Source organism: Carya illinoinensis, chromosome 6 (genome assembly GCF_018687715.1).
Source record: "Carya illinoinensis cultivar Pawnee chromosome 6, C.illinoinensisPawnee_v1, whole genome shotgun sequence".
In the NCBI taxonomy this organism is placed as follows: Eukaryota; Viridiplantae; Streptophyta; class Magnoliopsida; order Fagales; family Juglandaceae; genus Carya; species Carya illinoinensis.
Genome location: NC_056757.1, coordinates 715464 through 739061, shown reverse-complemented (window position 1 = coordinate 739061; position 23598 = coordinate 715464). Strand labels below are relative to the sequence as shown.

Below are 23598 nucleotides of genomic sequence, written 5' to 3'. Positions count from 1 at the left end.
CTCATTTTAAAAACACAATTGATGGATGGGAGTGGGCGTTTGAAGGCATTTATGGCCCAAACTTGGATAGTGATAAAAGGCGACTTTGGGAGGAATTGACGATGCTTATGTATTTATGGGAGGTGCCGTGGTGTATAAGGGGAGATTTCAATATTGTTCAGTTCCCTAGCAAGTGCTCGAGGAGTCATTGCAACTTGGCAGCCATGGAAGAATTTTCGGAGTTTGTATTTGATTTGGATCTCATGGACCTCCCTCTTCTAGGGGGCGAGTTCACGTGGTCAAATAGTCAAGGATGGTTGAGATTGGATAGGTTCTTTGTTTCTCCATCGTGGGAGGTGTATTTTCCGGCGCTTTCTCAAAAGCAGTTGCCCCGAGCATGCTCGAATCATTATCCTATTGTATTGGATTGCAAAGGTATCCTTGGAAGACGTCGGTATTTCAAGTTTAAAAATATGTGATTAGCAGTGGATAGTTTTATGGAAAATTATTGGTGGTTCTCTTATTTGTTTAGAGGTACACCTAATTTCATTTTAGCATGTAAGTTGAAGGCTCTGAAGTAAGATCTTAAAAAGTAGAACCTGGAAGAGTTTGGTAGTATAGATAACCAGAAGAAAAACCTTATGAAGGAACTATAGGAGTTAGAGAGAAGAGAATTGATGGGAGATGTTCGGAGGAGGCCATGGTAAGAAAAATGGGTGTCGTGACTGATTTGACGAAGATGTTATTGATGGGTGTCTTGAGTATTGTCCCGTTTCACCTAAAATAAAATAATTTCCATATTTGCTAAATTTTCATTAACATCTTTGAATGTGGTCAGACAAAGGCATCATGTAAATTTATTTTCATTAATGCGTGTTGATTAGGAACATCGGGTAGATAGATGGTAAAGTGACGCATGGGTTCAAGATATCTGTGCCTAACATACTGATCATTATATACAATAAATATAAATATAATATATGTTATTATTAAGTATTCTTAATACCAAACATTATGGATAAACAGCCTTTACATAGTTATTATTTTTATTTTATTTTCGTAATCTCTAACAGCCTTTACATCAAAATACATAATATTATATCAAAAATCTAAATAACTTCATTTTTAAACAAAAAAATATATATATATTTTTATTTTATTTTAGTCATTTTATAAAGGAAAAATATATACAGCAGCCTCATACTTTTTCACACTATTAAAAAATATGAATTTATTATTTTATCTTCTTTTATTTTATACTTCAAAAATAATAATATATTAAATGTGAGGCTGCTGTGTAGCAATTCTCTTTTATAAATGTCACTTGCAGCCAATCCAAGTGCTCTCAAGTAGATTTGCCATTTTACCCATCCGTCCCATGAAACGTGTCAATTTTACACTCGTACTTGATACGATTACCCTTAACCTCTACTGTGTGATCAGTTATATTATCTCTCACTGTTTCTCTTATACTTTTCCCTTGATCTAAACTCAAACCCTATAATTTCCTCCTCTATCTATCTCCTATCTCATCTCCACATAGAAAGCTTCCAGTTTCTATATCCCTCTACCCTCCAATCAGGTTTCTTATATTTGCATCTCTTCCTCTCCTGCGAATTTGGTTTATTTATATATGTGCGTGTTGGGTTAAAAAGTAACAGATCAAGCCCTAGATTTTGATATGTGATTGTCGCCTCTCCACTCTCCACACTCCGACGACCTGCGTCTACGCGACGACGCCACTTCCACCGCCGCAGCTTGTGTCTTGGACTCTGCCGTTCCTCTGCCGTAGCCTGTAGATCCCCTTTAACGTCGCTGCAGGTATTAGATTATTAGCTGTAGACCCGCTTTTTGCTGTGTATTTAGAATTTGAGATTGATGTGCATGCTATTATGGTTTTGTAATTGATCAAGAACCCACATAGAGCCCCTTGATAATTCCTGAGATTGCCTTGTAATTTGTTATTTGTACGCAATGCTTATAAGATCAGAACAGAAATAGCCGTGGGGAAAGGTGGAGGGGACTATGCTAGTATGCTGTTAAGATCTGATTAGTTATCATCACAGAAAAATTCATACGAATCTGAATAAATGTATCAGTTGAATCTGGTTCATCATCAACATTATGAAGGAACCTTACTATATATATATATATATATTTCAAGGTCAAAGTAATTATTAGCTATAAGTTGCAATCCATGCTCGATCTTTTAGTATATATAGTGCATAATTGGGAGATTTAGGGGACCGATCGAGTACTACTCAATATATATATATATATATATATAATGCAAATTAATTACTGATTCCTGCCCAGTTAAAGTAATCTTTTTCCTCCATCTTGCATCTTTGGATCAAAATTCCTTTCTTGCTATTAGTCAATGATTCCCACATGCTGACTTCTTGACCCAAATAATAATAATCATCAACATTATATGTTGCATTTTTTCTCTTGCCACATATAAAACTCATAAAATAAAGTGAGAGTTCTGGTGTATTTGATTCAGGAGCTTTATGGTTTTGGAAATACAAACCTCTGATTTTATTGAAGCCTTTCCGTCATGCTGTTAGTTTGAGATCATGGTCTGTTTTATGGTCTATTTTGTCACTTAAAACCTCTAATTCTATGGTCTGTTTTGGTTTTTGTTGGTTTCTAACTTTAGATGGTGGAGTTTGAGTCTTTGAGATCATGGTGATGGAAAAGTAAAAAGGAAAATTCTAGGTAAAGTTGTTGCTAACTTGCTGTTGTTGGTTTTTGACTTGATCCCGTTCTTTTTATTATTTTTGGAAGTTCTTGATCCATTTTTTTTAATCATTGTGTAAGAGTGTATAAATGTGTAGTATTGCTATTGAGAAGTATTATTAAGTTTATCAGGTATGTATGCTTTTAAGACTTGTATTGGTTTTATTTTGGAATATAGTTACATATAAATATATATATATAATTTATCCATATAATGTCTATCCCGAAACAGTACACCGAAACATACTGGTACAGAAATATTCTGTTCCAGTGCCTCAGCCAGAATGGAACTCAAAACTTTGGTTCACAGTTTGCTATGTTTGCATGTGTGGATAAGCAGCTCAGTGGTTTTGCTATCTCATTTCCTTGACTTACATGATTAATCTTCGTTTACATTGCAGTGGGGGAGGCATGTGAGCTGTTTGGACCAGACTATATTGTTGTTGCATTAACAATTTTTATAAGTTTATTGGTTCTTTTGGTGCAAAGAATGGGTAAATGCAAGGGTTGTGGGAAATTAGGAAGAATGGCGCCAAGGGATGGGTCTGTTAGTGCTTATGATTCTGCTCTTATGTTGTCTCCTGTTGTTTCTGTCTGGGACTGCATTGTTCGTAAAATGAGGTATTCCTACATACCCGAGTGGGTGTAGTTATCAGGGCTATCACCTTATGTTAGTGTTTTGCACCATATTCTATTATACTTTGCTTTGTATCAACGAAAAAAGGGAAATGTATGAACTTTGAGGAATTTACTTAGAATAGAAGTGGAGGAAAGGTGACCGAGTAGGTTGGTAGTTTTCATGGATAGCAAGGGATTTAATAAAGTGCAACCTGTTGTGAGGAAAGGGAAAAAGAAGCAGGTGAAGGATGAGGTTGATCGAATGAAACAGGCTGAGAAGAAAAAGAGGCGCTTGGAGAAAGCCCTTGCTACTTCTGCAGCCATCATTTCTGAACTAGAGAAGAAGAAACAGAAAAAGAAAGAAGAACAACAAAGGCTTGATGAAGAGGGTGCTGCAATTGCTGAGGCTGTTGCTTTGCACGTCTTACTTGGTGAAGACTCAGATGATTCATGTAAGATTGTTCTGAAAAAAGATGAAGGGTTCAACCCTTGGGATATTCCTGATAACATTGACCTATTTGTGAGTGGTAAGAGATCAGGCTTTCCTTATCAGGGCTCTGACAAGCACCCGCTTGAAGGGATTGGGTGGGTTTCTAATCCGTATATATCTGAATATAAGTGGGGTGGCTTGGAGAGGGGTGAGTGGTCATTCTCATCTGGACCTTTTGCAAGGGATTTTCCTGCCCCATATTTTGAGGAAGCAGGTTGGGGAACTACGGGATTCTCAGCTGGTCTTATTGCAGCAGAGGCTGTTTCATCCCTCCAGATTGCAGAGGATGCTCACGAAGACACGATTGTCCTGGATGGAATGTTAAGGGGATAGAATGCACAGCTACAGAAGTATCTCCAGTTACTTACAGGAGTTTCGGTAGCATATCATGATTATTATTCTGTTTATATTTTCCATAAACGAGTCCGTTGTTGTTAGTTGGATACATGCGTTGCTTATTGAACAATGTTTATTGAAAGTGTTGCGCTATGTCATCTTCTATTTATAAGCTTCAGTTTATATTCAGTTCATTGAGATTTGGGGCCACAAGTTTACATTGAATTTAGTAAAATCATGTCGTCTTCTACAAATTTTACATTGAATTTAGTAACTCTATGTCGTGTTCCATATATAATCTTCAGTTTATTGAGATTTGGGGCCTCAAATTTTACATTAGATTTACTAACTGTCACTTTTGAGTTGTTCAAGCATGGTTGCATCAGGGGAAGAACTTTTTAGTTTTGTTTTAGTAATGAGTGATGCAATTGTAAGGCGACCAAATTTTGTGCAATCTTAAAAAAAATATTGTTTTTAACTTCAACCATAAATTAATGGTGCAACTTAAAACAATGGGGATGACCTGGGTCAACGTTGATGGTACATAAAAGCGGCTCATTTTTATGGTTGATAAAGAATTGATCGTGTTAATCGCATTATCTACCTCGAGACAAAATAAGAAAAGGAATTTTCTTGTGGTGATGTGGCATGTGAAATGGGCTCAGTTACCAAGACGGCAGGAGAAATCCAGCGTGCTTCATTCACAACAACTAGAAGTGCAATCTTCACTGTCATGGAGTGTGATATATACTCGAAGCGCAATCTTCATGTGCTGTACATCTAGAACTAGATAGTGATTAGCGCTGCTTGCGGTGCATAAAAACATGTAAAAAAAAGGTTAGACGAGCCTTTTGTACGCCTTTTTCATGTGAGTCGCAGTTTGCTTCGAGTTTTCATAGTCCATGCCTAAACCTTAAATGGTCCAACATGCACAAGGACAATGCCTCCAGGTTCACTTGCCCACTAACCCATTCAAAAAAAATTTTTTTCTTTCAATGTACTTATGCTGCTGTAATGAATGAAATATATTTCTTACTGCTCTCAAACTGCTCATCGGACTCGCATTCCCACCATAGTTTTCATTATGTACATCTTAAGCACCGTAAAGACACTGATTCCATAATAGCTTATAGTTCCCAGAGGCTGCAAACCAAAAGTGCGAGTTTTCCAAATATTGAATCCAACACAATGTACATTGATGGGTTGTTCTCAATGTATATTGAATCCAACACAATGCACACGACACAAGTGAGAAGGGGTTGTTCTTAATCACTATAAAACGGATAATGTGTGAAATGTGCTTCAGTTCTTTGGGGGCATATGATTGGAAGAATCTAATCGATCAACAAATGGTAATGTTACATTGTACAAAACGAATAACATGTCCACAGCCTTTGCATGGTTTCAATGGCACACGGAGATTTTGGAATATAACATTCACATATCATGCCATGGCTGTGAGTTTTGCCGTAGAGGTGGCCCAGCACCCTGTTGCAGTGACTGCTGACGTCCATCCACATCCTGATTCTCAATTTCTGAGCTACTAGATGGTTTTGCACCAGTAGTAATGAGGTTTTTAAACCAAGTAGCTTGAAATCTCGGAGTGCCTCTGTTTGAATTCCCAGTGGACTCGGAAGAACCTGTGGCGTTGTTAGCAACACCTGCCAGGAAACGGTATGCCACTTTGCTTGCTGTCACTATCTCTGTCTTAGCTTGCCTGAACTGCAATAACCACCGCAATATTATCAGAACATACTCTTCACTTTTATTTTTCCCCTCAAACAGAAATAATCATATCATTTACCCTAATCCCCCACTTAATCTTGGCCTAAGCCCAGGTTTAATTGCACGAATGACAGCCTAAAAAGAAGGCATGAGTTTCAACTTAAACAAAGCTATAAAGTTCGTAGTTTTCTTATATAAAGCAATCCACATAACCATGCCATATAGAAGTAGGACCATTACTCCATACCAGGTATTGCTTGGTATGAAATGCACCAAAAACCTAAGCTACACTGAAAAGTTCTAGGCAATTTCAAACCAAGTACATTCCCAATGAAAGATATCTGCTTAACATTTTCCATGACAATGTTAATGTGGACATCTTGACATTTTTTTTGATAAGTAACAAGAATGTGGGCATCTTGACATTAAAGATTTAACGTCTAACCAGCCAATTTTAAAAGAACGGAAATTAAATTTTTGAACACCTCAGTGCAGTAAGAACCAACTAGAAAGCTGAGGAATATTTGAACGGAATCAAGTAATGTACTGAGGGCATGCATTGATGGATGCGGCTCAGGCTGTCATGCATACAAATAGTTTATTAGCGTGAAAACATAATGTGATTATAAAGAACCAATAGCCTTTTAAAAAAATATCTCATCAATCAGAATAAAAGATTGCAAGGGAAGTTATTACTCCAGCAGGATTTTACAATCATACATTCAGAACAGCTTCTCACCCGTGTAGCTGTATTTCCTGCAACTTCCATGGCAGTGTCACCAGCATTGGCAAAACGATTAACCCAACCTGTTGGAAAAGCTGTAAGGATATGCACTCCAGAGTAGATTTGCAGAACTAATCACTCCTTTGAAATACAAAAGCGCACAGAAAAAATCCACCATGGCCATAACTGTATATCCAACCAAGTTCTCGTTCAAAGATATTATTCACCCTCCAACACCCCCCCCCCCTCCCCCCCCCCCCCCCCACACACCCCAAAAAACCCAAAAAAAAAAAAAAATTCATCCCTTCACACAGACACGATATGCTAATATATCCAACTATATTGTGTAAAATTTTCTCAAGAATTTTAGTACGCAAATTCAAGTAAATATTCCAATATTTTATGGAAACTAAAGCAAAAATACAAGGCACGATATGCTAACATATCCAAGTATATTGGAAAGATATGGACATTCTTCAATCTCATATTAAGCATGTTTATCATCATGCATTCCAGATAATTTTAACCATAATTTAGAATAATCAAAATCTTTTATTTTTATTGTTTGAATTAAGTTATATGGTGGCTACTTATTAAAAAAAAAAAAAAAAAAAAGAATTAAGTTATATGATGGCTGCTTGGTTTTAGTATTGTGTACCTCATTAATGTCAATTTGTTATGCTAGGCAAGTACAAAAACTTGTTATAATGAGTTTAACACGAGAAATAATATTTGCAGTCCTAACGTGTACATTTTAGGTGAGATTAGAGAGATTATGGGTTTCCCAAAACATTTAGTCATAGGATCAAAAGTGTTTGTTTTGTCATAGGAATCATAGGATGGAAGCTCCATGTTTATCACTGAGAGGAGCTGGAAGGTAGTGAAGGAGATGAGTCTGGAGATGACCACAGTGCAGTGGGTCACCAAAACACTAGAGGATTGACTGAAGGGCCGAAAAAAAGGATTCTTACACCCCAGCAAGGGAGGGGAACAGAAGCTTCATTGCACAGAGGTGTTCTGATGCCTGCAGTCGCTACATGGCTTTAGTGGAGTACGGTGGTAATGGAAGACATAGCTTTATATTTATACCAAAAGAGAGGGAGGGTCAGGGATGGAGGAGGATGGTGGAGACGTTGTGGAAGTTTGCAAAAGTGGGAGGAAATAATAGTCATCACATAGGTGGGGTATTTTTAAAGCCATTGGCAAACTCGCTCATATAGGTAGAGGTGTAACCGGTCCGGTTCGGTCTAATTTTGGACAAAATTTAGAACCAAACCGATATGTACCAGTTTTGCATTTTTCAAAACCGATTACGCACCAGTTACCCTCCTAAACAGATACTCCGATTTTATCGGTTTCCGGTCCAGTTCGGTCTGGTTTTACCTATTTTAATGTACTATATTATATATTATATGATATATATATAATATAGTATATTATAGTATAGTGATAATATATTGTAATATATTATAATATATTATAATATATAATATAATGATATATTATAGTATATTATAATATATAGTGATATAATATTAATATAACTATTAATATGCAATATATAATATTAGTATAACTATTAATACAATAAACAAAATGATATAAAATTTTAAAATTTAATATTATATTAATTAGTAATTTATCATATAATACAAAACTATTTTATATATAGTTATATATTATAGGGCTATACACCAAACCGATAAATCAGCCTAAACCGACAGAGACCGACCGCCGGAGGCTGGAACCGGCGAAGAACCGGTCAGCATTCGAGCTAAAAATATAGGAACCGACGTCGGCCGGTTCAGTTCGCAGTTCGACTCAGGAAAAACCGCTGAACCAGCCGACGTCTGTTATAACTTTTTTTTTTGTTTTCTACCTGTAAAGAAACGACGCCGTTTCACTCATTAAAGTGTAACGGCGTCGTTTAATACCCTTGGAGGGGAAAAAAATTTAGTGGAACAACGCCGTTTGGCTCACCGTTCCAAAATAGCATTAAACCAACTCGCCCCCTTCCTTCTTCGTCGAGCTCTAGGGTTTCGTCTACCAGAGCTTCGTCGCACTCCCATGGCAGAGTTGCAGACGCTGCTCCTCCGTCCCAGACGACGCCGACGGCGAACCGAAGACCGTGCCGACGCTAGTCGAGACCGATGAAATCAGTTCCCTCTTCCCCAGTCGATCGGTTTCGGCCGGTTGTAAGCAACGTTTTCCCACGTCGGTGGGGTTTCGGTTTGACGCCGAAACTGACGATGACGCATCGGTTTACACCCCTAATATATTATATATAAATATTATATACAATATAAAAAATTAAAATATATATAAACCGGTCCGGTTCGGTCTGGTCCGATTTTAGAAAAAGAAAAACCGGAATCTGATCGATTTTGACCGGTTTTAAGAAAAATAAAACCGATACCGGACCGAACCAACCTCAAGACTAGACCGATCCCACCGGTTTGGTCCAGTCCGGTCCAATTTACCAGTTTATCGATTTTTTTTTCACCCCTACATATAGGGAGGCCTCAATGCAGATAGTGGCACCAATGCAATCCTATGAGCAGAACAAAGTGTGGAGAAATGGCTGTTATGGCAGCTCAGAGGAGACACTATAAGACACAGCAATGGCTATGGGACTGGAAAATTTCCTCATATAGTTGGTACAACAAGTACTCAGTGGAAAGGAGGTGGTGGCAGGCACCATGTTGGTCTAGGAGAGAATGGCATGCACAGAACACTCCTACACGTAAAATCCCATCTAATGGCACTTTAAGAGAAAGTCGACTCCTTAATACGATGCTCTAAGGGAAATTATGACACGGGCTAGGGCTTGGGCTTGAAGGCAAATGGTCCTAATCAGTCAAGTGTTAATCGAATGGGCTTGGAGGTAAGTGGATCCTTGGGACTGTTGAAAGTTGACGGGCAGCTAAAGGGTGGACAAAGAATATAGGGGAACCTAAGAAGTCCATGTTGGCAGAGCTACAGTAGTTAGAGCGGGTGCAAAAGGGTCGGGTTCTTTCTACAAAAGCATTCTCTCAGAAGACTGAGTTAATTTCAGAATTTGAGAGGGTTACCTTATTGAAGGAGATCTTATGGCGCCAAAAATCATGAGCATTATGGTTGAAAGAGGGGGATCGAAGCATGAATTTTTCCATAGAGTGGCCAATTCCCATAGGAGAACTAATACAATTGAGATGCTAAACATAGATGGTGCTGTTTGCACAGAGGCCCCTGTGATTCAAGAACATATTGTAAGTGTCTTTGAGCATTTGCTTACCGAACAAGTGGGGTGAAGGCCCAAGTATGATGGACTAGCCTTTGAGTCCATCAAGCAATAGCATGTTTCTCAGCTGGAGAGGCCCTTCGAGGAGACGAAGGTTCATGGTGTGGTGAGAAGGATGGTCAAAGACAAAGCACCAGGTATAGACAAGTTTTCTATAGGATTCTTTCAATCATGTTGGGATGTGGTGAAGGAAGACCTAATAAAGGTGTTTCAAGAACTTTTTCCAATTGAAAATTTTGAGAAAAACCTCAACGCCACTTTTATTGCGCTTATTCCCAAGAAGATTGGGGCATTCGGGGTGAAAGACTATCGACCCATTAGTCTTGTAAATGGGGTGTACAAGATTATTTCCAAAGTGCTTGTCAATCCCCTTGAGGAGGTTTTGGGACGGATCATACGAAACCCCAAAACGTATTTGTAAGGGGTAGACAAATTTTGAACTCAGTTCTCATTGCCAATGAATGCCTAGATAGTAGATTAAAATTTGGCAATTTGGATATCTTATGTATGTTGAATAAGTTGGATATCTTATGCAATTGGAAGTTCTTACTTACCTTGTTTGAGAGGTGTGACTTTAAAGAGAGATGGAGCTCATGGATCAGGTAGTGCATATCAATGGCAAAGTTCCCAGTTATGGTGAACAACAATTTGGTGGGTTTCTTCAACAACCCCCGTGATTTAAGACAAGAGGATCCTTTGTCCCCACTCCTGTTTGTCATTGTCATAGAGGTGCTAAGTAAAATTATCCTAGCCTTGGTTAACAATGGCTTTTTTTTTTTTTTTGGCGAGCCACGTGCTTGAAACCAATCACATTTCAAGAAAAGCAAGGAATTAAAGCATCTTTCATGGGCAATCAATTATGATGCTAAGGGAAGTAACTCAAGTCAAGGGAAGACTAAAGGGAGGGCATTGTGAAGACGATTTTTGGGTATTCTTGTAGTGGGATTTTTGGGTAGTTTGATTAACAGGAAAACAAGGGGCTAGGGTTGGGGAGGTGTGTTCCATTCAAATTTGGGCTTGGTGTATTTTGGGTAGTTTTCACAGGCTTTTTGGGTCATTAGGGGATTTTTAGTATGTGCTAGGTGTTTTCTTGTATACGTCCAATGTACTTGATTACTCACATTGATATATATAATAAAAAAATATTACTTATAAAAAAATAAAAATAAAAATAGTGGCTGGTTTTTCAGTCAGTGATACTCTTAACATTTCTCACTTGTTGTTCGTTGATAATACTCTAATATTTTGTGAGGCTAAACAAAGCCAGATTCAGGCACTGAGGGCACTTCTACTGTGTTTGAGGCTGTATCCAGCTTGAAAAGTGAACTTAGCCAAGTCATAATTGGTTCTAGTTGGTACTGTTTGCAACATCTAGCAACTGGCTAGCACTCTTGGATGTAGGGTTTCCTCTCTTCTCATGAATTACCTTGGTCTTCCTCTAGGGGCCGCCTCAAGGGCTATACCTATCTGGGATATAGTAATTAAGAAGATTGAACTTAGATTAGTAGGTTGGAAGGGATTTTACTTGTCGAAAGGTGGTAGGATCACCATAATCAAGAGCACTCTGTCAAATTTACCAACTTACTTTTTATCGTTATTCCCAATTCCAGTGAGTGTGGCGACCCATAATGAGAAACTTTATCGCGATTTCCTTTGGAGTGGTCTAGGTAATGAATTTAAATTCCACCTGGTTAAGTGGGATAAGGTATGCTCCCCAATTTCTTCTGCTGGGTTGGGTATTAGAAATTTGAGGATTTCAATTGGATCCTTCTTGGGAAATATTTGTGGCGATACAATAAAGAACCAAAAGCTTTATGGAAGTCGGCGATTGACTATAAGTATGGGGATGGGGGTATGTGGGGGAGGTGGAGCACTAGGGGGTACAAGGGGCGTCTAGAGTGCAAGTTTGGAGGCATATTAGACAAGGATAGGGGGTTTTTGCTCGTCACACTAGACTTGTGCTGGAAGATGGTTCAAGAATAAAATTTTGGTACAGCTAATGGTGTGGAGATAACACCCTCAAGTACTCATTTCCTTCCATCTTTAGGATTGTAGGTGAGAAAGAAGCTTTAATGGCAGCTCTCATGGAGATATCTGGTGAATTAGTCCAATGGAATGTGAACTTATTAGGGCAGCCCAAGATTGGGAAGTTGACAGCTTTGAGGATTTCTTTAGACTCTTGTACTCCATAAAACCGAGCCCTAAAGATCTGACACATGGTGGGTATCCATAGGTAAAGGTATATTCTCTGTCTGCTCTTTCTATAAGTCTCTCACACAATTGCCGAAGAATCACTTTTCATGGAGAACGATATGGAGAAATAAAGCACCTCCCAAAGCGGCCTTTTTTGCTTGGACAACTTCTTTGGATAAGATTTTGACGACACATAACTTACGTAAATGCATGGTGATTACATTGGACTAGTGCTGTATGTGCAAAAACAGTGGTGAGACTGTGGATCATCTTCTCCTGCAATGTGAGGTTGCTAGAGCATTAAGGGAAGATGTATTCAAACGGTTAGAGCTAGCCTGGGTTATGCCTGCTAACAGTGGTTGAGTTTTTGGCCAGTTGGAAAAATCTAGGCGATATTCCACAAATTACAGCCATGTAGAAGATGGATCCTATTTGTATTCTGTAGCGCGTATGGCAGGAAAGTAATGACCAGACATTTGAGGACATGGAACGCTCATTAGAGGAGCATAGATTATTTTTTGTTAGAGCTTTGTTTTTTAGGCCAAAGCTGTTGATTTCAATGGCCTTTATTTTCATATTTTCTTGTTTCAACTTCTTCCTAGATAGGTATGACCTCTTGTATACTATCTTGTGCACTTGGGCTATGCCTATTCTTATTAATACAATCGTTTACTTATTTTTTTTTTTTTAAAAGGTATGCAAGCCCCACGCACCTCTTTTAAAAAAATATAGGTAAATCTAGAACCCACAAGAAAAATACTTTTTTAATGGTGTACCCACTTTTTGTCAAATAGAGTGTGCGGAGATTGCACACCCTATGATTGTATCTAGCATTACTCTAAATACAAAGTATGAAAACTTTAACCTGTAACAGATTCTGCTCTATATTATAGTACCCTAAGAGCCTCAAATCAAGGCTGCCGACTTTTGACACTAGCCTAGGAAGCTGTTTCAGTTGGACATAGATGAGGGAGATTCCTAGAAAGCCTACCAACCTGGCTGCCAAAGTACTTAGGGACTAAAAAACTTGCCATAAACAAAACTAAAGAAAAAGAAGCCTCCAAGAAGTGCCGGTCTGCCGCCCCTTATGAAATGCTATTTATCTAACTCTTTATAAACAAAATAAAGCAGCCAGAAAAGTTCACCCTAAAATTTCCAGAAGCTTGCACTTCCTCAAAGCCCCTTTACCCTGAAGTTTCAATCAAGAAGTTCAAGGAAAAGATAGGAGAACATCTTCTAAGGCTGTCACCCCTTGCAGCCTTTCTCTTGCCCAGTTTTTCATCAAGAATCCAAGGGAAAATCATAGAGGAACGTAGTTAGGGTCACTACCTAGGGGATGTTTTCAATAAGTGCCAGAGGCACAATAAAGACTTTGCTAGTTTAATACTTCGCATTAAAAACAGTTAATTTTTTAAGCTTATGGGTTGTAATGATTTGCTATGTTGGTTGAGTTTCTTATTTAAGATTGCTGAAGTGTTCAGTTTACAGGATTTTGAATCTTGGTGCTATAATATGAATATTATGTAACATTATATCCTCAACCGTAAGAGGGTGATACACACCATGAGGGTAACTCTTTAGCCAATAATATAGCAAAAATTACTCCAACAGGTGAGAACATGAGACTGCTTCCTTCTATAATCTGAAGCAGTTGCCAAAAATTTCTTCTAGAATTTATTAACTTGACAAAGATGGTATGCCATAGTTTCGTTGGCCCAAGTAGCTTTCTATATTGTTTTATAGTTTTTTCAATGTCATATGCTTTGCTTTCTCTACTTTTATCTTGGAACAGCTAGTTGTCATATAACCTTACAACAAGATCTTATTGCTAGTAAACACTATATTTCTTCGTAACAATTGAGGATTTTAATAAAATTTTAAGGTACAGTCTATTTATGAAAACAAAAACAAAAAAATGGAGATATAAAATCCACCAACATAAAAGTCTTCATGCCACAGCACAACACAAACAATATCACGTGAGAAAATGAATGAACTGAATGAAATTATTGCAAAGCATGGGAACTAAATAAATGTTTTGTGCTTAATTCAAGAAAGCCTTATTCTCGTTGCCAAGGGTGCCTACAAGAGTCCTGTTCAAGAAGCCCATCCTATGGGCCTATTTAGATAAACAACTGGGCAATGACACATTGCATAAAAATAAGAAGAGAAATTCCAGAATTTCCTTCCCAGGAACAGAGAACGACACCTAACTCAATTGAAATTACAATTTCTTCCCCATTTACAAATTATATATTCAATTTTGATCCAGGGCTGTTCTTCCAAATCTAGTTAATCTCGTACCATGAGCAGGAATTGTAGAAGGAAAATTTTACATGCCACACTATCATCACATCTTATCCCATGATCATGAAGTCGCAATGCCCTCCGACATTTGAATGTTTTTCTTCAAATAAGAGATTATCCGATGGTGATGAAAAGTGTCATATTTACAAAGTGAGAAAAGTGGGATAGTGGTGCAATATATAGCATTACTCATTGCAAAAACCTATTTGGTAAGAGAAGTTTAAACAAAGTTATAATTCTGTCAACTCTTACCCACTTTTCTTCCTCTGAGAATGCATCTATAGTAAGGTTGACTGTCTGATTTGATTAATTTTGTTTTCTTGTAAACCAAGAACTCGTGGATGGGTATTCTAGGAATAAAAATTATTTTTTTATTTCCGTAACATATCTATCACCAGTAGTATATGGGGGGTAGAAATAGATAATCTCCATTCCTTAAACCATGGAGGCTTTTTTGGGGACCAATTTGATGTGATAAACAGAGAGTTCTCAAGAAGGGTATCACATTTACAGCCTCAACACCAAATATGCCCATGTTAAGAAGAATTTCTCATTCACAATGGTCAAAAGATATGCAATCCACACCTCTCCTCCTCCGTATGCTAATTAAGACCCAGCAAAGAGTTAAACAAGGAGCATGTCAATATATTAAGTCACCAGATGAAAGTAGGTCATCAAAACACACTTTCTTCACCTTCTCTTTTATTGACATTTTGATTCTACCATAACCTAGCTATTCAGCATTCGCATTCTAAAGGAGTAAAAAAATTGCTTCAACTATGTCAAAGGAGCAGTAGATACAAGTCCGACATGCTACTAATAACCAAAAACTAAATTAGCACAGAATAAGCATTCAAGCTCAAGAACAGCTAGTATATACATCATGAACCTAGATTACATTTTTACCTGGAAGTTTTGGCACTTCAAGTCTCTCGCAGAACTCATCACAGAAGTGATTACAGTTTTTTGACAACAAGTCATATGAACTCCCAGGCCACTCTCTACTAAGTTCCCTTAAGATCTGATTTACCTTGAAGATTGAAAAGCTTGTTTGTCCAAGAACAATGCATTCACGATAAGTGTACATTGGATTCTTCCCAGAAGGGCAACTGAAAACACCAGTTCCTTGTTCGCAGAACCCAAATGACCATTCGTCCTCTCCATATACCTGTTATATACATATAGCATAAAAAATCCAATTACCTCTACAAGCGCTCTAGTGATCATAACTAATAAACACAACCCAAAGATTAATATGGTAAAAATAGATAGAGGATAACATATACCCAATGAAACCATGTTCCAATAATTCCAAAAAGGGAAAGGAATAAAAAGGCGTAAGGTGAAACATTTTCACAAGGGAAAAAGAGTGTCAATGCCAATGAAATGTGGAAATAAAACATCTCGGAGATATTAAAATAGCATAACCTGATGTAGGCCATATGTAAGGGCCTTTAAAGATACCTTCACAATGAAATAAAGGCGTACAACTGCATTTCTTTACTCAAATGCAAGGTTTTTTTTATTTTTTTTTTGGGTGCATCAGTGAGACCATTTTGAAGCAAGTATTTCGACTGAAAAGCACTGGAGGATTTTTTAGAGTTTATGGGTTTGAGTGGCTCTAGGTTATTTTACTATGTACCCACTGGCCTCGTCTCTCTACCTTTCTTTCTATGATTTAAAAATTGGCTCCTCATTTGGGTGCTATACCCTCCTCGCCCCCCAAAAAAATTTCATCAATCGGGTTGTAAAACCCAAACCTTATGGCTTAGATCGCTGCTAAATCAATCGATCTACATAGATCTTACGACGCTATAGGCACATAAAGAGGTAATTGGAATTATGGGTTTTAGCAAAGGCCAATCAAAGATTCTCCAGCAATATTTCCGCCGAAAGGAAAATTTTCAAGAACTCAAATGAAACCACAAGATCTTATCTGTCGTCACGGCACTAAATGACATACCAACAGACAAATGCGTACATATATATATATGGAGAGAGAGAGAGAGAGAGACAGAGAGAGAGAGAGAGAGACAGAGACAGAGACAGAGACAGAGACAGAGAGAGACCTGGACAGCGCTGTGGAAAATACCACCGAGGCCAATTCCGTCCTTGAAGATCTTGTTAATTTGAAGAATGGTGTTATTGGTCTTGTCCGATCCACTATTTGTGACGTCATATATGTGCAGTATCACCTCCGTCATCTCTTTCTTCTTCTTCTTCTTCTTCACGAAGACCCCGTCCTTCTTTCTCTCTCGCTAAACACAGATGAGATTGCCTGGCTAAAGAAAGAGGGAATTCATTTTCAAGAATGGGAAGGCGCCTATTTGCTCTCTCGTCTCCGTAAAAAGTTGCAATCTTTAAAATGACAAAAAGAAAAGAGTTTATTATATACAACACGGTTATATTAATTTATATATTAATATTAATTTATTTATATTTAAAATTTAAATTAATATTAATTTTAATAAAATTTATCTTTTAATCAATTATATCATTTTAATGTATAAATTAATACGTAATTATATTTATAACGATACTTTTCCAAAAGAAAAAGGTAATATTGTGGACCTCCTCCTCAACTTTTCCCCCTCGCCTCTCTATGTCTGCTGCTATCCCCTTTTTCCTGAGATGCTCTCCCCGTGGATTTCTTTTCTTTCTAATATATATAGCACAAGAGGAAGAAATTTGAATGAAAGAATTTACCTATTATTGGATTTTTTTTAGCTTAAACGAATTGATGAAGTTTTTATTTTTTTTTATTTATTTTTTTTATTTTTTGTCATTTGGAATTATAAAACAATGAAATATCATTAATAATTACATAAAGAATGGTTCACTGAAAATCACCCAATGATTCTAAATTTCAAGGAAAAATTCTATTCATTATTTTTAAATTATATATTTTTTAACTTTTTAACGAATATATAATATATGAAAGATGGGTGGAAAAATTTTATTTAAAATATTTTTAAAAAAAGAAATTATGTAAATCCAAAAGTGCATATAATTATAAAAACAGATGCAAACCCCACTCGTGCTTGAGTGGAAAAGAGGTGGCCTACACAGTCTTGCACTCCATCATGAACGAAGTGACAGACGCAACATTATAACCGATAACTGATAACTACAATTTGAGAGAAATAAATGAACGAATGTTCTAGAAAAATTAAAAAAACAAAAGTATAATAATACACCTATGGAGATAAAAGAAATAATAATAAGGGAATTGTGAAGCCTTGTAGTTGTAGGTTGACATGATATCTTAAATTTAATAGTGCTTTATGAAAACTTGTAAACCACACGTTATAACATAATTTGATTTATAAAATTTAAATTTTAAAATTTATTTTTTAAATCAAATTATTACATATATTTTAAATAAAAACTCAAAAAGGGTCGATGAAAAAAAGGTTATTGTAGTTTATAAGATCTCCTATGCAGTAGAATAATATACAAGGCTACCAAGCATAATATAGATCAAAAAGAAAGGGCTGCTAAAATTGTTTTTCCAAAGAGGCTTTCCTCACTCGATTATATTTAAGATAAGAATATTAAGATGCAAGTCAGGACGAGTCCATAAGGGAAGCAGTAATATTATGATCTCCTACATTCCAATAGTTTTTTTCTTTTTTCTTTTTTCTAATTAAGCATGCATATATTTATAAAAATTACAAAACATCATGAGGGTCTTTTCCATTATCCAAAAGAAAAATATTAGGAGGAATAAAATCTAAAGAAATGCTACCAAACAATGCATTTGTAGCAGCCCATTACGCTATGGAATGCGCAAGTCGATTTTGAGATCGATCAATCTTGTGAAAGCTCCATTCTGGATGAGAGATTAAGGATTTTGCAATGTCATTCGAGATTGTAGATATTTGCCAAGACTCCTCCTATTTGGAGATAGAGAAAATTACTAGTTGAGAATCTCCAACTAAAGTGATCTGAGAAGAGTTGGCAGTTTCTACCATTTTGAGGGCCAATTTTGCCGCTAGAGTTTCAGCTATTACTAGTATTGTGGTGAGGTTCTTTTCAGTGCATATTTCTATTACCTCTCATTTCGAATTTCTACTAACCGTCGAGGCTATTGAAAAGGAGTTTTTGATTGCTGCATTGAACAATATGCATAGATGATTTGTTTGAGGATTTTGCCATTTTTTCTATGAGATGGTACAGAATTTTTCCTTCCAAGCATGCAGATTTTCTTCATAAGAGAGATTTAGTTGCTGAGAAATTTTTTGTAGTGAAATTTCTTTCTGGTTGTGCATCTTTTCGTTTCTGAGTCTCCAAATAAAGTCTATAATCAGAGCAGCAAAAATCTTGAAAGGGTGTTCTTCTTCAGAAGTTAGCCTTAGTTTCATCATGAGATATAAAATGAACTGTATCCAATCCTTTATAGAATTTAAACCCAAGGAAGTAAGGTTGAGAGGCCATTTACTCTAACTCCAGAGAATTCTTGAGATTGGACAGTCTATGAAGAGGTGTAACAGTGTCTCTTTCGCTTCATCACAAAGAGGGCAATTTATGGAGGTTAAAGTTGGGATGAAACTTTTGAGTCACTCTCTTGTTGGCAAGATATCCCAAATTATTTTCCATAGAATGAGTTTGTGTCTACCATGGATTTTTAGATTCCATATTTTTTTCCATTGGATGTCTGGGTTCAGGTCCCTGAGAGAAAATACAATATTGGAAGCTAGAGAACAATATTGCTGAGAATTTGGGAACCCTCATATAGTTTAAGATCTTTACCATTTGGTAAATGAGAAGATGCCCAGTATAATGTTCTTGATGGAGATTAAGATGAGGAGAGACAAAGGTGAAAAGATTAGAAGAAGGTTGAAGTATGGAGGTTGTTTGGTGATTGAACCAATAGGAATGAAGGGTGGGTTGATGTTGCTATGGAACCAATCTGTGAAAGTAGAAGTGGTGAACTACCCTCAGTGGCATGCCAATGCTTGGATTAAAGACGTTGAAAGAAATGCTAAATGGCTATTAACAGGCTTCTATGGACAGCCTAAAACCAATATGAGGGAAGAGACATGGAGATTATTAAGCTATTTAAAACCACAAAATGATTATGGTGGTATGTTGTAGGTGATTTCAATGAGATATTGGTACATGATGAGAAGAAAGGGGGAGGTAGAAATCAGAAAGGTGGATGGCTTGTTTTAGAGAGGTGTTAGAGGTGAGAAGTCTATTTGACTTGGGATTGAGAGGGGATAAGTTTACTTGGAGTAACAAGCACAAAGATGAGTCATTCACTGGCCAATTTAAAATAGAGTGAGTTTTATGCAGAAGGGTGGATGGAAGTTTTGGTTGCAAGGAGCTCAGATCATAGACCTATCTTATTGTGTATGAACTAGAAAGTAGAGAGAGCATGGAGGCAAAAGAGATTATTTAGGTTTGAAACATGTTGGTCTCTAGAAGAGAATTGTGAAGAAGTCTTAAAAGAAGTATTGCATGAGGGGTTAATCCGTGGGGAACCATCAGAGGGGCTACTGAATAAGCTAAATGACACTAGGGGAACTCTACTTAGATGGAGTAAACAAATGACCTATGATCAAAAGAAAGTCTTAAAAGAAAAAATAGAGTTGCTAAGAGAGCTACTAGAAAATAAAGGGCATCACAATACTACAGTTATCAAAGCTTTACAAAGACAGATTGGGGCCCTACTGAAGAAGAAGGATTTGAGGTGGAAGCAAAGAACTAAGGTGAACTGGTATCAAATGGGAGACAAAAATACTAAGTTCTTTCAAAGTTGTGCTTACTAGAGGAGAAGGCATGATAGAACACAGATGATAGTTGATGAGCAGAACATGAGGTATACGAGTCCATAAGAGTTGGAAAAGGCATTCAAAGGTTTCTTTGAGAATCTGTTCACCTCCTTAGATCTTGATTGTGGAGATATTGAAGATTGTCTGAAGAACTTGAAGCCATGTGCTACAAGGGGGATAAATGACCACCTTTCAAAAACTTTCAATAGAGAGGAAGTAGAAGAAGCAAAAAGACTGATGGCTCATCTAAAGTCCCCTGGACCTGACGACATTGGAGCTTGTTTCTACCAGAAGCATTGGCATCTAATAGTTGGTAAGAAAGTCAGTAACTTAGTGTTGGCTTGGCTAAATGGTAACTCATTAACTCCTCATGCAAACTTCACTTATATAGCACTTATTCCAAAGTTTAAAGAACCAAAGATGGCTAGTGATTTTAGACCCATCAATTTGTGTAATGTAGCTTATAAGATAATGGCAAAAGTGATGGCTAAAAGGTTGAAAAGGTTTTTCCTTGTAGCTAGATACTCATTAACAGCTTTCCATAGTAATAATTTAACTTTCCTGGGAACATTAATCTTCCATATGCTTTCCATATGTAGAAGATGAAGATTGAAAACTCTGACCTACTAGCTCTGTGGGAAAAACTAATGAAAAAGTTGAATTTATCAGAACTAGAGGAGGTAGCTATTGTGATAAGGAGCTTATGGATGAGAAGAAATGAATGTATCTTTGAAGACAAGTTCAAATCTCCAAGTCAAGTAATAAGACCTGCCAAGCATGATCTGACAGAATTCCAATTGGCTCAATAGACAGTAAATGTGAGTAGTAGCAGAAATGAGGGGAGAAGTAGCAGGAATATAAGGTGGGAAAAACCAAGATCAGGATATGTAAAAGCCAACATGCAACAGTGGATAAAAAATAAAGGAAGGTGAGTATAGGGGTTGTCATCAGAGATGAGGAAGGGGAAATGTTAGTAGCTGTAGAGGGACATAAGCTTAATGTAGATCAACCTGCAGTTGCTGAAAACCATGCTCTGTGAAAGGACAATGGAAGTATGCAAAGAACTCAGATTTGATAAAGTGATTTTTGAGGGAGATGCATAAGTAGTAGTTAATGCAGTTAACAGTGCAAATGAAGACCTTTCATTCTATGGAAGTCTAACAAAAGGCATGAAGCACTTACTAAAGTCTAGAAAGAAGTGGAAAGTACAGTTTACTTACAAAATTTACAATGAGGCAACACATATGTTGGCAAAGGAAGGTTTATTTTTTACAATCTGAATTAGTTTGGATAGAAGATACACATGATTGTATTCAAAGCATTACAGAGAGGGAAAGATGATGTAATGACTAATATAAAGTGATCAATGAATACAGTTTTATTTCAAAAAAAAAAAAAAAAAAAGTCACATTGAACTCATACATATTGAACCACTCGGATTATCTACCAGAATAAGCGAATGCTTTATAGGACACTAATCTCAATACCGATGAAGGAGAGATGAAATCTGGTACTGATAAATCTCCCTCTAGTGCTACTCCTAAACTTCCCTACCGAAACTCTACTGGACTACCCTAGTTCCATCTGCGTTATTCCCTCTTCCCAGAACTAATATAAACCCAAAACTAATATCCCATGTAACACCATGTTCCCAATAAAGTCATTTTTAAAAAAAAAAAATCTTGGGAAATCGGTGTGTTACTAAACTTAACTTAATAATTTTTCTTCTTAACGAAGTACTAGATACAAAAGATTCCATAAATAAATAAAAATAATCTTTATTAAATACTCAAAATTCAAAAGAGAATCTACAAAAACACTTATTTAAAATCAATAAAGTCACATGTGCTTATCAAAATAACTTATTAAACTAAAATCATAAAACTAAGCATAACATAAGCTGTCTAAGCCTCCACCTCTCCTCCCTAGGCCAGGTCTTGTCTTGCAGTTCTATCCTCAGAAAATTATCATTTGGGGTGATTAAAATATAAAAACATACAAAAATGAGTCGAATACTCAATAAGCAACACAACATACAGTAAACATAATAAACATAGGGTTTTTTGAAAAATATGCATACTCATAAATAAAACGCCCGTTCTTGCAGTGAGTCCTTTAGAAAATGATTTTATGAAAAGAGATAGGAATTACCATTCATTTTGAAATTTCTTTTCCTTCCATGTCAAGATACAAAAGACTCCATGTTTGTAAATAAAACGTGTTTCTTAATTTAAAGGGTTACAACATAAAATATTAAATTTTATAATTAAAGTCTCACATACAAAATATTATGCTTAGGCTTCCGTGCTCTTCCTCTTAGGCCGTGTCCATCCTGATGCGTCATGTTTCTAGGAGAGCACACATAAAACCTAAAATAAGTCGATAACTCATAAGTATTACTCCATACAGTTAAAACATAACAACATAAGTTTTCAGTCATTCATTCATCAATCCATACATATCATATATAGACCTTCATTCATTCAAAACATTCCGAGGTGGGGTTTTTCTTTAAAAAATGATTTTCTTTCGTAAAATAGTTCCCCACGCCTCTTTGCCTTTATTTATTAAAGAGTCTTAGCATACATACATTCTTTTTTAACATACATACATTCTTTCTTATAACTTTCATTGGCCGTTGCACACTGTTACGTCCTGTGTGTGAGGGTTAGCGATCTTTTGGACCTTGATTCCTCCCGTGGCCACGGGTTAGAAATTCATTCCGTCAGGGTGCAGCACTGGGTGCATTATCAGTACTACTTACCTGGCATTGCAATCTACCTAGTCCAGTCCTTCGATATCATCATTCATTCAGTCATAGCCGTTTTGTAGTTTCATACATTAAAACATTTAGTCCTTCCGTTCATTCAGTCGTTTCGGTTCTTTCAGTCCTTCAGCTCCTTAATTCATAAAAGTCATTTAAAAGCATGAGCTTAAACATAATCTTTCATGGCATCATTTAAAACATCAATTCATGGCATCATTCAAAGCATCGTCTTTCATAGAGGCATTTAAAAACATCGCTTAAAGCATAAGGCCTTAGCCTTTCATTTCATTTCGTGAAAATACATCCAGTACTTATTACGTATAACATTCATTCACATACATATACTTACATACTTGGGGTGCATAAAAAGGGACTGCCAAGAAGGGCTGTTACGTATTTATACTTGAAAACTTATACTTACCATTCTTTCTTAAAACGTCATTTGTGTCATTTTGTAAAGCATCGTACAAGAAAAGAATTTCATTTTCATTTATTTAGAAAACTCTAGAAGAGTATGAATGTAATACTTACTTGGACTCACTCTATGCCATACTCATTTCATGCAGTCCATTCATGTGAGTGTCAGATGGCAACCTATATGTATACACATAACCTCAACGTCATTCCCTATCTAATACAATAGCAACTATACTAGAAATA

The 23598-nt window shown here is 36.6% G+C and overlaps 2 protein-coding genes across 2 annotated transcripts; one reads left to right on the top strand and one right to left on the bottom strand.

The window, feature by feature from the left end:
- Positions 1-1435: 1435 nt before the first annotated feature.
- LOC122313669 lies at positions 1436-4318 on the top strand. Its single transcript, XM_043128844.1, has 3 exons — positions 1436-1800; positions 2642-2700; positions 3123-4318. Exon 3 carries the CDS (start codon positions 3521-3523, stop codon positions 4160-4162), a length of 642 nt encoding a protein of 213 aa, XP_042984778.1. The 5' UTR covers positions 1436-1800; positions 2642-2700; positions 3123-3520; the 3' UTR covers positions 4163-4318.
- A 1094-nt stretch (positions 4319-5412) lies between these two features.
- On the bottom strand, positions 5413-16766 carry LOC122313668 (deSI-like protein At4g17486). Its single transcript, XM_043128843.1, has 4 exons — positions 16464-16766; positions 15301-15562; positions 6630-6697; positions 5413-5887 (listed from the first exon to the last, which is right to left on the bottom strand). The coding sequence occupies exons 1-4, from the start codon at positions 16596-16598 to the stop codon at positions 5603-5605; spliced, it is 750 nt and encodes a 249-aa protein (XP_042984777.1). The 5' UTR covers positions 16599-16766; the 3' UTR covers positions 5413-5602.
- Positions 16767-23598: the final 6832 nt, after the last annotated feature.

Excerpts from the sequence above, each read along its gene's own strand:
- LOC122313669 (XM_043128844.1), top strand. The coding sequence starts at position 3,521 with ATGGATAGCAAGGGATTTAATAAAGTGCAACCTGTTGTGAGGAAAGGG.
- LOC122313668 (XM_043128843.1), bottom strand. The coding sequence starts at position 16,598 with ATGACGGAGGTGATACTGCACATATATGACGTCACAAATAGTGGATCG. Across the intron at positions 15,563-16,463 it reads TTTTCCACAGCGCTGTCCAG|GTATATGGAGAGGACGAATG; the intron begins GTCTCTCTCTGT and ends TGTATATAACAG. Across the intron at positions 6,698-15,300 it reads TGAAGTGCCAAAACTTCCAG|GTTGGGTTAATCGTTTTGCC; the intron begins GTAAAAATGTAA and ends CTTTTCCAACAG.